The sequence below is a fragment of the Hemicordylus capensis genome, chromosome 2, assembly GCF_027244095.1.
Source record: "Hemicordylus capensis ecotype Gifberg chromosome 2, rHemCap1.1.pri, whole genome shotgun sequence".
Lineage (NCBI taxonomy): Eukaryota > Metazoa > Chordata > Lepidosauria > Squamata > Cordylidae > Hemicordylus > Hemicordylus capensis.
Genome location: NC_069658.1, coordinates 239834843 through 239848782, shown reverse-complemented (window position 1 = coordinate 239848782; position 13940 = coordinate 239834843). Strand labels below are relative to the sequence as shown.

General features: G+C 47.9%; 1 protein-coding gene across 7 annotated transcripts in view; it reads right to left on the bottom strand.

Annotated features, from left to right (window-relative positions):
* The window catches only part of LOC128347471 (antigen peptide transporter 2-like), a 38798-nt gene that overhangs the window by 1817 nt on the left and 23041 nt on the right, over window positions 1-13940 (bottom strand). For all 7 annotated transcript variants that reach the window (XM_053302213.1, XM_053302212.1, XM_053302208.1 and 4 more), the window contains exons 10-11: window positions 10184-10343; window positions 5205-5341 (exon numbers count right to left, since the gene is read on the bottom strand). In XM_053302213.1, coding sequence (XP_053158188.1) covers window positions 5205-5341; window positions 10184-10343 — 297 coding nt within the window. The remainder of the gene's footprint in view (window positions 1-5204; window positions 5342-10183; window positions 10344-13940) is intronic.

The window sequence follows — 13940 nt, the reverse complement described above, 5'->3', positions numbered from 1 at the left end:
TGGTCGCCACGGCAGCGGCAGGCCTGGCCACAGAGGCAGTGGCAGGCCCAGCCCAGCCGCAGAGGCAAGGCCTGGGGGTGGGGGGAGAAAGTGGGGGGGAGTGGCAGTGGGGAGGAGAGGCGGCTGGGCTTGGAAGTGGAGACTGGGACAGAAGGTGAGGGGGGAGGTAACCACCGGCCCCAAAGAGCGCACAGATGCTCTGTGTATGGTCGGCTAGTAATATAATGTTATACAAAGGCGTTTATATGCCTTTTGCAGAACCTGAGGAGGCAGCTGCACATTTGGGTGCACGATCTTGCCCAGCCCAGCTGTGGGGGAGGTAAGCTTTTTTCCACCCCGCCCCTTCAAGCCCTTTCTCATGGATCGTGAGAAAGGGCTTGTTGTCTTGTACTCACAACAACCCTGTAAAGTAAACCAGCAGAGGACAGATGAACTAGAGTGTATCATGATTAATACCCTTTTGCCATATTAACTGTATTCTAAGGCTGGCACACAGTTAATATGGCAAAAGGGTATTAATCATGGTCCACCCTAGTTCATCTGTCCTCTGTATACTGAGGCTGGCATAGCAGCCACCTAATGGCACAGCGGGGAAATGACTTGACTAGCAAGCCAGAGGTTGCCGGTTCGAATCCCTGCTGGTGTGTTACCCAGACCAGGGATTCTCAACGTTGGGTCCCCAGTTTGCTGAAGCCTTTAGCCTTCAGCTATGCCAGCCTTAAAGGTAAACGTGTGCCATAGAGTCAGTGTCGACTCCTGGCGCCCACAGAGCCCTGTGATTGAGAATCCCTGACCCAGACTATGGGAAACACCTATGTCGGGCAGCAGCGATATAGGAAGATGCTGAAAGGCATCATCTCACACTGCGTGCGGGGAGAAGGCAATGGTAAACCCCTCCTGTCTTCTACCAAAAGACAACCACAGGGCTCTGTGGGCGCCAGGAGTTGACACTGACTCTATGGCACACGTTTACCTTTAAGGCTGGCATAGCTGAAGGCTAAAGGCTTCAGCAAACTGGGCGTCCAAAAGAATAAATTGGGATGCGGCTGCAGCTCAGTGGTAGAGAATCTCTGTTTAGCCTGCGGAAGGCCCCAGGTTCTCCATCTCCAGGTTGGGCTGAGAAAAATTCCTGCCTGAAGCCTGGCACTGTCTACATGCATTTTTGGCCTCTCTTACACTGCTGCACTTCTCGGCTGGCATATGTTGTGTTAGTAAACTGCTTATGACAGTTCCCTTCTTAAAAAAAACCAACACTTTACAATGTTTAATCTTACATGTGGGTGTTCTTATAGAAGAACAGTTGCAATCATCTGCAACCTGCACAGGCAACCCCCCCCCCACGCAGATCTCAGATATTTAATCTGTAGAGACTCTAGCAAGGAGACTGAAACGTCAACATTGGGGAGTCTAATGCACACTAACAACTACTTTAAAAGGCCTCCCCAATATCTGACACACAAATAGGGGCAGGTTTCAGAGATCGGGGCATTTTGGGTAACTTTGTGGCTCACAGAATTCCTGCCTTTCAGTATCTATTTTCAGATATGAGTATTTCGGTTAATAGGAACATAGGAAGCTGCCTTCTACCGAGTCAGACCATTGGTCCATCTAACTCAGGATTGTCTCTACACAGACTGGCAGCGGCTTCTCCAAGGTTGCAGGCAGGAATCTCTCTCAGCCCTATCTGGAAATGCCATGGAGGGAACTTGGAAACTTTTGCATGCAAGCATGCAGATGCTCTTCCCACATACTCTTCTCCATCCCCTGAGGGGAAGCTCTTACAGTGCTCACACTTCTAGTCTCCCATTCAAATGCAAGCTAGGGCAGACCTTGCTTAGCAAAGGGGACAATTCATGCTTGCTACCACAAGACCAGCTCGCCTCAATTATGTTTCACCTCAAATATGCAAACATGTCAGTTACAAGCTTACACGGAGCTGTTTGAGCAATAGGTCAGCCTTGCTGGATGGTGTTTCACTGTATCATATGCTCTTTTTAGGGACAGTTCTCTCTTGAAGCAGACACAGATACTCATGAGACAGAGTGTCATGTGCTCTCATGAGCGTAACAGGCAGGGGTGTTGCTGTACTTGAGCGGATGGGTTCAAAAAACCCAGGCCACCAAGCTCCTGAGGGCCCACCAGCTCCACTCCATCCTACTTTCTTCATTATCTCCCTCACTTTCAAGGGGCTGCCGGAGAGCGGTGTGAACACAGGCCCCCCTCTCCCCTAGCGACACTTCTGGTAACAGGATTGCATGGATCAGCAGCTCTCTGCCAGGGTTTAAATACAGCTAGCTTGGAAATGCATCTTTACTTTTTAATCCCAAGGACCTCAGAGTAGCAAAACATGGTTCTTCTCCCACAAGCACACATTTCATCCTCACAGCAACCCTGTGAGGTAGGCTAGGTTGAGAGGTGGTGAACTTTTGGGAACACCTCTTTTCTGGTCAGCTGCATCAGGGATTCTCAACGCTGGGTCCCCAGATGTTAGTGGACTTCAACTCCCATAATCCCCAGCCCCAGTGGCCTTTGGTTGGGGATTATGGGAGTTGAAGTCCAATAACATCTGGATACCCAACATTGAGAATCCCTGAGCTATGTGATATAATCAGTTTTCTTCTTCCTTTCCCCATGGTTAATGTCTATACAAAGGGATGCTGGGATTAAATCTTGCCCCTGGCAATCGAGATTTTTTTGTAGGTTTCCATGTATGAGGAAAAGGCACTAGGCTTGCTCATACAGCTGCCAGCAAGACAGGAGAACTGCTGAGCCTGGGTGGCCCTGTGTAGGCACATAGGAAGCTGGCGGCCAGATGGGTGCAACCAGCCGGCGGCAGCCCCTAGACCTCCTAGCCATGCCCCAGCATCTGACGCGTGGCCCCGTTTGTGAGAAGCTTCAGCTTGGCTGGGAACTCATCTCTCTGCCTTTCCAGGAAGGGAGAGGCGCTCCTGGCCAGGCTTGGAACCCAGCGTTGGCTGAAGCACTTTGCGAACAGAGCTGTGCGGCCCCATTTCTGCATATGGCCACACACTGTGTCTGACATCAGACACAGGGGCGTGGTTAGGACGGATGGGGCGGTCCCTTGGGGAGTGGCGGCCGGGTTATTTGGACCCATCTGCACAAGAATGGCTCTGCCCCAGTTGTGTGCTTCCAAACAGAACATAAGAACAGCCCTGCTGGATCAGGCCCAAGGCCCATCTAGTCCAGCATCCTGTTTCACACAGTAGCCCACCAGGTGCCACTGGGAGCCTACAGGCAGGAGTTGAGGGCATGCCCTCTCTCCTGCTGTCACCCCCCTGCAACTGGTATTCAGAGGCATCCTGCCTCTGAGGCTGGAGGTGGCCTATAGTCTTCAAACTAGTACTGTAGCTGTTGACAGACCTCTTCTCCATGAATTTACCCAAAACCCTCTTAAAGCCATCCATTGTTGGCTGTCACCATATCATGTAGCAGAGAGTTCCACAAATTGATTATGCATTGTCTGAAAAAGTGCTCCCTTTTGTGGGTCCTAGTGGGAAGAATGATCATGTGAAAAGTTGGATAGGATGAGTGTGCCCTAACCGGATTCCATCCCCAGCATTTTACTAGGTAGGAGGTAGCTGAGTAAACTTAGCAGTCATGGGATAAGGGGACAGGTTCATGTGTGGATCAGTAACCGGTCAAACAACAGGAAACAGAGGGCAGGAATAAATGGACAGTTTTCACAATGGAGGGAAGTAGGAAGTGGGGTCCCCCAGGGATTGGTACTGGGACCAGTAGCCTTTAACTATTTCATAAATGATCTAGAAGTTGGGGTCAGCAGCAAAGTGGCCAAATTTGCAGATGACAAACTATTTAGGGGAGTGAAATCCAAAACAGATTGTGAGGAGCTGCAAAAATATCTCTTCAAACTGGGGGTGTGGGTGACAAAATGGCAAATGCGGTTCAATGTAAGCAAGTGTAAAGTGATGCACATTGGGGCAAAAAATCCCAACTTCACATATACACTGATGGGATCTGAGCTGTCGGTGACTGACCAGATGTTGGGGTCGTGGTGGACAGCTCACTGAAAATGTCTACTCAATGTGCAGCAGCTGTGAAAAAGGCTATTTCCATGCTAGTCATTAGAAATGGGACTGAAAATAAAAATGCTAATATTATAATACCCTTATACAAATCAATGGTACAGTCACATCTGGAGTACTGTGTACAGCTTTGGTCACCGTATCTTAAGGAGGATATTGTAGAACTGGAAAAGGTGCAAAAGAGGGCAACCAAGATGATCGGGGCCAAGAGCACCTTCCTTATGAGGCTAGGCTACAGCATTTGGGGCTCTTTACTGTGGAAAAGAGGCGGCTAAGGGGAGATATGATCAAGGTGTATAGAATTATGCATGGAATGGAGAGGGTGGACAGAGAGAAATTTCTCTCTCACACACACAACACTAGAACCAGGGGTCATCCCATGAAACTGAAAGTCAGGGAATTTAGGACCAACAAGTGGAAGTACTTTTTCACACAGCACATAAGTAATCTATGGAATTCTTTGCCATGGGATGTGGTGATGGCCACCAGCTTGGATGGCTTGATAAGGGGATTAGACAAATTCATGGAGGACAGATCTATCAATGACTACTAGTCTTGTGACTATAGGCCACCTCCAGATTCAGAGACATGATGCTTCTCAATACCAGTTGCAGGGGAACAAAAGCAGGAGAGAGGGCATGCACATACTTTCCCCAGAGGCATCTGGTGGGCCATTGTGTGAAACAGGATGCTGGACTAGATAGGCCTTGGGCCTGATCAAGCCAGGCTGTTCTTATGTAAAAGCCGTCCTACTCAGCTGCCACCTTGCCACCATCATTCCTGCCTCCTACCTTAATGTTTGCAAGCACACGACAAGAATCGAGACCATGCTCAGCTCTCCTACCCACGCGGGCCGCTTCACCTCCTCTTCCAGCACTCATGTGAACAAGTCTACTTCAAATGTTCTCAGAGGAACTCTTATTTGCATTACTAACTACATCACCGGTTCCAAAAACTCTGGCATAAAAAGCCAGTTCCAGAACAGGCTCAAATATTTTCATTCACTTTTAAAATCATTTTTTAAAAAGCCATCTCAGTTACCTATCCCACTTCATCCTTAGTGGACACTTCCCACATAATCCTGCCCCACCCAGCAAGGAGTTCAAATCCCACTGCCCACCACCCTTTGCCCACACTCACAGCAGATTCGCTTTCCACATCCAGGGCGCTGGTGGCTTCATCCAGGACCAAGACCTTTGGATTCCAGACCAAGGCCCGGGCAATTGCCAGGCGCTGCTTCTGCCCAACTGACAGCTGACCTCCCTTCTCCCCCACATCTGCAGGAGACAAAGGACTGTGAGGCAAAGAGAGGATGGAGCCAAAATACAAAAGTCTTTTCCAGTGACTGACATTCAGAGCAAGGATGCTCCGGTGTAGCAAGAAAGCAGACTAACAGAACTTCCCCACGAACTATACTGGTTTAGTGAGGAAGTGGCAGTTTTTGATGCCTTCCCCAGGAAGCCCTCTATGCCACCTGAAAATATAACCCTGAGGGTTGTGCAGCCCTTGGGGACATATTTTTGGGTGGCACAGAGGGCTTCCCAGGGAAGATGTCCCCTTTCCTGATACAGCTAGTTGAGAAGTTCTGTTAGGCTGCTCTGTTGCTGTACCAGTGCATCCTTGCTGTGTGTGCGCGCGCGCACACACACACACACACACACACAGAATGCCACCAAATACTGGATTGCATCGATTCCTTGAAAATGTTCCCAACAGTGTCCTGAATTCCCTATGGCTATTCAACCAAGGCATTTAGCAATAGCAATAGCAATAGTACTTACACTTATATACCGCTCTATAGCTGAAAGCTCTCTAAGCATATTGCCCCCCAACATTCTGGGTACTCATTTTACCAACCTCGGAAGGATGGAAGGCTGAGTCAACCTTGAGCCCCTGGTCAGGATCGAACTTGTAACCTTCTGGTTACAGGGCAGCAGTTTTACCACTGCACCACCAGGGGCTCTTTGGGGTCATTTGTGGTCATTCTTTTAGTATCTCTCCAAGGAGGCTAGGAAGGTGGAGAAAGGAGTTGAAAATGGAACCCCTGGTTTCTCTTGTCTGGAAAGGGACATAGGAGAAGGGCATGGAGAAGGGCATGGAAAGGGACATTGGAGAAGGGCATGGAAAGGGTGACCAGATCTCCTGGAAGCCAGCAGGGCTCCTGTATCTGGGGTAGCTGTTCAGAGGGGAAATGCTGAGTGCTGAGGCTTTTTCCCCACCCCTGAAGAACCACTGCCCCCAAATAAGCTGCACACGTCACAATTCACAATTCTGCACCAGTATTTTAATTGCTGTTTTATTAATACAGCCCAATCAGTATAAATGATGCTTTGTAAAGTACCGTGCGCAAAAAAGGGAGATCCCTGCTCAAGGAGTTTACAATTTAAATTTCAACAGTGTGTGAAGGGGGGTAGGAGAGGCAAAGGTAGCAAGAGGTGGTATCCCAAAAGTACAGGAACTTAGCTGTCTTTCTGTGTGTCTGCTCACCCTAGTTAGGAGGGAGGGACTATGTAGAGAAGAAACGAGGCCTCAGGAAGGAGTCATAGGAACATAAGAACAGCCCTGCTGACACACACACACACACACACACACACACACACACACACACACACACACCCGACATCTTGTGGCTGTGGTGGGGTTTCCCAGTTCAGGGAAGCAGAGTTTCTGTGAGCCACAAAGCCATAAGAATTGCTCCTGCCGGATCAGACCAGAGGCCCATCTAGCCAAGACTCTGTTTCCAACAGCAGTCAGTCACACGACCCTGGATGCTCCCAAACAGGGAATAAACATCCTGTTTGTCCTCAGCCTCCCATAGTCACAGGTTATGGTGACCAGCTGCTCTCCTCTTCCCTTTTACTGGGTACTTCCTTTAAGGGCTGCTGAGTTCACTGAATTAACTCCTTGCTGCCACCATCCTGACTCTTTGTTGTGCGGGGCAGGGGCGTAGCTATAATTGAGCAAAAGGGTTCAAAGAACACGGGCCCCCAGCTCCTGAGGGGCCCCCAGATTCACCCCTCCCTATTTTCTTCATTATCTCCCTCACTCTGGGGGGCCACCAGAGAGAGGGATGAACACGGCCCCCTCTCCCCTAGCTACGCCCCTGGTGGGGGGCAGGGAGAATGCCCCAAGTCCATGTGGCCTTACCTTGGCTACTCTGCTTCTCTTCTTTGCTCAGTTCTCTCCTCCTGGCTTTCTGTCCTTCCTGCATTACAGCCTTTTTAGCCTACTTTCCTTAAGGAAAGTAACCTTATGAGATCATCCGTGTGTGTGTGTGTGTGTGTGTGTGTGTGTGTGTGTGTGTGTGTGTGTGTGTGTCCCAATGCCTGGACCAATATGAACCAAATTGGGTACAGTTGCAGTGACACAAAGGGACACCTCAATGGCGTAGTTTCAAGTTTGTGATGATGTCATCCACCCCAGTTCAGGATGGTGGGTGTGTAAACGTTTGAGGTGCAAGTGAGAACCGATTTGGACCAAATTTGGTTCAGCTGTAAGGACACATAGGGACACCTCAAAGGCATATTGTGATGCTGTCATCCACTCTGATTCAAGATGGTGGACATGTGAATGTTTGAGGCGCAAGTGGGCTAACTTGTCAAGATGGTAATTATCTATTTATAGTGAAAGGCAAGTTGGCAGATTAGTTCTTACGAGAACAACTTGTTAGTAAGTGTGGTGTGGCGTGAGGCACCGGGGTTTACAAACAGGAACTCCACACTAGTTTAAGACAAATAACCAGGTTTTACTAATTTTTTCAATCACACAAATGGTTCCTTTCCTAAAATGGTATCTACAAATACATATGGTCTAATACTTGCTGACATACTGTACGATGTTACGCACGCGGTGGCTCCTAACATTTGCGCAGCTGCTCAAGAGCATCGTTGTGCAAGTGTCATACAACACAGATGAATGACAGTGAGGCCCTTTTACTGTTGCACAGCCCAGTGTGCACAATTTTTGCACTGCACAAAAGCGCTCTTGTGCAGCTGTGCAGACACTATAATCCACTAATTATAATCCATTATAATCCAGACATTATAATCCACATGCAGGGGAGTAATGGCAGGAGAGAGGGCACGCCCTCAACTCCTGCCTGTGGCTTTCAGCGGCATCTGGTGGCCACTGTGCGAAACAAGATGCTGGACTAGATGGGCCTTCTTGGGCCTGATCCAGCAGGGCTGTTCTTATGTTCACTTGTGCAGTATGTCAGCTGTGGTTTATTGTACTGAAAGTTAGCACATAATTGAGGTCAAGTTCCTTACGAAATAAAACGTTAAACAATCCAGCCACACCTTTCTAAACAGTAGTAACTGACATCCATACTAACACTGCACTCATGCAAGGCTGTTGTGATAGCTAGTTCCACTAAATTGGGAGCTTGTATTCTGGACAACTGGTGTGCCTCCCACTGTGAAACCTCCATCTGTGTGGAAGGAAATGATGCAAAAGCAAAGCCCAACAAGCAGAAACCCCAAGAGATTGCACAACTGTCTTAGAGCAAGGTTTCTTAACCGTGGGCCCCCAGATGTTTTTGGACTACAACTCCCATCATCCTCAGCCATAAAGGCTACATCTGGGGGCGATGGGAGTTGTAACAACAACAACATCTGGGGGCCCAAGGTTAAGAAACCCTGTCTTAGAGCATCCACTCAGCTACAGGAACTTCCTGTATGAGTATATCTCTGTTTACCACACTACTGCAGGAAACTGTGCCTGGCTATCTTATCTGACCCTCTTCTAAACTTAACTTTACTCATGTTTAAGTGAAGGGTATTTTTAGTTCTTTTCATTTTAAACTTCTAAAATGTGTAACTTAAATGTGGTTTTAGCTTGGTCTTTTAAACTGGTTTAATTTTATTCATTTTTAATTGTTTTATATAATTTCTATTTTATTAATGTTGTGAGTCGCCTCAAGCAATAGTATACTGGAGAGACAGGGTATAAATGTTTAAAGCATAAATACAAATACTTTATACAAAAGGTAGTTAGGCTTCCCAGTTTTTACACAATCACCAACCAGTGTTCCCTCTAACAGGGAGTCTCGGATGTTATTGACTACAACTCCCATAATCCCCAAGCAAAGCATATTGCAGCTGAGGATTCTGGGAGTTGTAGTCAACAACATCTGGAAATACCTGTTAGAGCAGGGCTGCTCAACTTTGGCCCTCCTGCAGATGATGGCCTACAACTCCCATAATCCCTGACTATTGGCCACTGTGGCTGAGAATTATGGGAGTTGTAGTTCAAAAAACGACTGGGGGGCTTAAGCTGAGCAAGCCTGTGTTAGAGGGAACACTGTCACCCACTCCTCTGCCACTAACTGTGTCTTGTAAATTCCACAGCCCCTCTCACTCCAACTTTCACCACCTGTCACTTTCCCCCCACAAACATTCCTTCCCACTCTACCAATCCTATCTGAACTCAAGCTCCTCCTCTTGTTTCTATAATGTTGGCACCCATTAATATTAACACCATATCCACCCCATAGGATCCACTTCACCACACAGGAATACTGGCTCTGATCATGGAGGTTCCATTTTTAAGTACAATGGCAAATAGCTGTTGACAGGCTCCTCCACAATGAATGTATTTAGTACTTTTTACCACGCTATTGAGTGAATGGTCATCATCAAATCTTGTGGGGCCAAGTTCTAGAAATGCAGTCTTTGTTGGGATCGTTTTTGTCATTCAGCCACTCTCACCCACCCCCAAGTTACTCCGCTGGAGGAGCTCAGTGAGTGGCAGCAGTTCAAGACACATAGAGGGCTGAGGGTCAGGACAGCTGCTGAGCAAAGAGGCATTTCTTAAAGTGGTTATCCTCTTATATTTAGCAGGGGGAGAACAACTGGCCCTGTCCATCCCCAGCACAGCATCCCTCCAGTGGCAGCTGCTGCTATCTGCCCCGTGTTTCTTTTTAGATTGTGAGCCCTTTGGGGACAGGGAGCCATCTTATTTATGTATTATTTATTTTTCTGTATCAACTGCTTTTTGAACCTTGGTTGAAGAGCGGTATATAAATATTCATGCTAGTAGTAATAGTAGTAGTTGAAAGAGAGTAGAGATTTGCAAAGGTTTGTGTGTGGGGAGGGGGTCGGAAAACAGATTTCACCAACCTGCAGAGAATCCTCCTTCCAGCCCATTGATGAACCCCAAAGCTTGAGCTTCTTTTGCCGCTGCAATCACTTCTTCCTGGCTACAGTTCTGCACCCCATATGTGATATTGTCCCGAACTGACCCAGAGAAGAGGATGGGCTCCTGACCCACCAGGGCCACCTGCAAGAATCAAGAAGTTCGGCTCCTGTGAGTGGGCAGGGATACGTATGCAACTTTGATAGTAACTGCTTTCTGAACACACGTCTTTCCCTGCTGTCAGAACTCCATGGCAGGTTCCAAGAAACAAAACAGAAAAAGATGCTAGAGACCCTACAGTCAATTTTCGTATGCCAACCCTGGCACACCAATATATGGTCAGCATTTGGCGTGTTGTGAATTGTGGTCTTGTGGAAGAAAGCTTGTGAGTCTCGTAGCAATAAGAAGGAATTGTCCCCTTTGCTAAGCAGGGTCCACCTTGGTTTGCATTCAAATGGGAGACTACATGTGTGACCACTGTAAGATATTCCCCTCAGGGGATGGGGCTGCTCTGGGAAGAGCATCTGCAGGCTTGCATGCAGAAGTTCCAAGTTCCCTCCCTGGCATCTTCAAATAGGGCCGAGAGAGACTCCTGTCTGTAACCTTGGAGAAGCCAATGCCAGTCTGTGTAGACAACACTGAACTAGATGGACCACTGGTCTGACTTGGTATAAGGCAGCTTCCTACGTTCCTATGCCAGATGAAACTTTGAGTCTACCCAGCGGAACTTTTTTTAATGTGCCATAACTACGGAGGCAATGTGTCTTATACCTTCTATTTCCCAATTCTGTTTTTCACCAAGTAATAGCTTCAAAGTGTGAGAAAGTCCAGTTGCAGCTGTGTTCTCGCTACCCACCTCCCCTTCACCTCGTGACAATACAAGGCAAATACAAGCCTGCCCACCAATTTCTCCAAGGACTGCTGAGTTGTGCAACTTTAAGAGAAATGACACTAGAAGGGCTCATAATCATATGCCTGTGTGTGTGCTCACGCGTGCAAGAAAGTTCTTATAACAAGTTCTGCTCTATTATTTTTATTTATTTATTTTCACACTTATATCCCGCTTTTCCTCTGAGGAGCTCAGAGGAATGGTTATTTTTTATCCTTACAACAACCCTGTGAGGTAGGTTAGGCTGAGAGATATATGACTGGCCCAGAGTCACCCAGTGAGTTTCATGGTTGAATGGGGATTAGAACTCAGGTCTTCCTGGTCCTAGTCCAACATTATAGCCACTTCACTATGCTGGCTCTTATAATAAGTTCTGCTCTGTTCTTCTGTATGATCTCCACTGCACATTAAGGTCATCTGAGGAGGTCCGTCTCCGGTTACCACCGGGACGTCTGGTGGCGACTCAGAGGCGGGCCTTCTCTGTAGCCGCTCCTGGACTGTGGAATGCACTCCCTGCAGAAATCCACAATTTGAACTCTTTATTGGCTTTTAGGAGAGCCCTTAAAACCTATCTGTTTGGCCTGGCCTTCCAGAGTTTTTAAATTGTTGTAAAAGGTTTTAATGTACCCGGTTTTTCAGGGTTTTAAAACTATTTTTATTGTTTTACTCTTGTTTTATGGTATTTTAAAATCTTTGTTTTAATTGTTGGTTGATTTTAACTGTTTTGTTTTATTTGTAAACCACCCTGAGCCATTTTGGAAGGGCGGTATAAAAACTGAATAAATAATAAATAAATAAACACACACACACACACACCAAATAAGCTTGCATTCTCCAAGCACAGAGATACATTCCTGGCTGCCTCCCTCAAACCCACCCCATGTACACCCCCATTTGATGCCACTCACTCAGGCCTCCAGAGCAGGACTTCCCTGGCACTATGCAGAGCGAGCTGGGTAAGTGGCGACACAGGGAGCAGGCACAGATCTCTCAGCCCTCCTAATGGCCTGCCATGTCCTCTACACATATTTACACACCGACCCGAGACAGGGGGAGGATTGGCACATCCTCCAGACGCAAGCACTGGCTGACATGAAGACTAACAAAGTGCTTACGCAAAGAGCTTGCGTTCCGGACAAGTTGCACGGGTGCAAATATGCTTGCGTTTGCACAACAGGGTGTCCAACCTGTGGCACACAAGGAACTTTTGCACAAGAGAGCAACTTACGAGCATTCCCATGATCTAGCGCAGCTACACAATCTTCCTGCGCTAGCACAATTTTGTCGCACAAGTTCCAGTGGCAGCCTGGGCTGACAAAGCTGGAGGGCTGGGGAAAGAGCGGCAGCTGCTTTGGTACCAGCAGTGGCTCTCCCATTCCCTTCTGGCCCTGCCCCGGCTGTAACTGATCCATGTGGGCTGGTCATGCACCTGGTAGGAGAGGGAAATCCCCAACCCTGGTCATTCAGCCAGTTGGGGATTTCCCTCCAAGAAGGGAGTGAGAGAGCAGCTGTCGGTACCAAAGCAGCTGCGGCTTGTTTTCCACCCCTCCTGCTCGTACATCTGTCTGAGATTTCAATCCCAAGCTATTTTACTGCCTTGGGGAGTGGCTGGGTTAATTCTGCCATACACCTCTGCTGAATTTTTTTGAAAACCAGGGGTGTGTGATGGCACTGAATTCAGCCTCCAGCAAGTCTCCTTTACCCCGTTTCATACATTCCTTTACTCCCGTTTCTGTCCCCTGCTAACAGAGCAAAGAGGCACCTTTTTATAGTGGTGATTCCCTTTATTGAGCAGGGGGAGAGCAACTGGCCCTATCCATCCCTAGCACATCATCCCTCCACTGGCTGTTGCTGGTGTCTATCTTAAGTTTCTTTCTTAGACTGTGAGCCTTTTAGGGATAGGGAGCCACTTTCTTAATTTATTTATATCGATGTAAACCACTTTGGGAACTTTGGTTGAAAAGCAGTATATGGTTGAAAAGCAGTAGGCTTTGGCTGAAAGCCAGCGTGGTGTAGTGGTTAGAGTGCTGGACTAGGACCGGGGAGACCCGAGTTCAAATCCCCATTCAGCCATGATGCTTGCTGGGTGACTCTGGGCCAGTCACGTCTCTCTCAGCCTAACCTACTTCACAGGGTTGTTGTGAGGAGAAACTTAAGCATGTAGTACACCGCTCTGGGCTCCTTGGAGGAAGAGTGGGATATAAATGTGAAAATAAAATAAATAATATACATATTCGCCATATCGTCGTATCATATACAAGCAAATGGAAGCAAGGGCTTCTCCTCTACTCATGTAATGAGGAAAACAACCAATATTAGCCAAGAATTCTGCCACCCCAAGCAGCTGCTATCTGGGTTGGGCTAACCCCGCTCTGAGCCTGTCAGGTTCTGCCTTAGCTGAAGCACCTCTTGTGGCAAGTTATTGTATAGCAGCAGCCCTGGAGAGCTTAGAGCCCTTGCCTCACAATGCCCAGAGACCAGTCACTGGCTCTCTTTCGAAACAGGAAGAGTACCCAAACGTCCTGTCTCAAACAACCTTTGCCTCAGCATCAAGGTTTTCTTGTTTTGGGGTATGGGTCTACTTCCTTGAACGGTCTACTTCACTTGACCTCTGGCATGTTTTTAAACTTTCGGCTACTGGTTCGCCCCCCACCAACTCTTGACTGTCTATCTGGCTTGACCTCTGGAGGGCTCCTAACTTTTGCCTCCTGTGTGAGGCCCAACTGATGGCCTGGCTTTCCTAGCCCAAGTTTCTAGCTTGTGCTACCTACTGGCGGCAGCTGCCTACGGCACAGCCTGGCAGTGCCTGCCAATAACACCGCTAGAGCAGAGGGGGGCTGTTGTTACACATC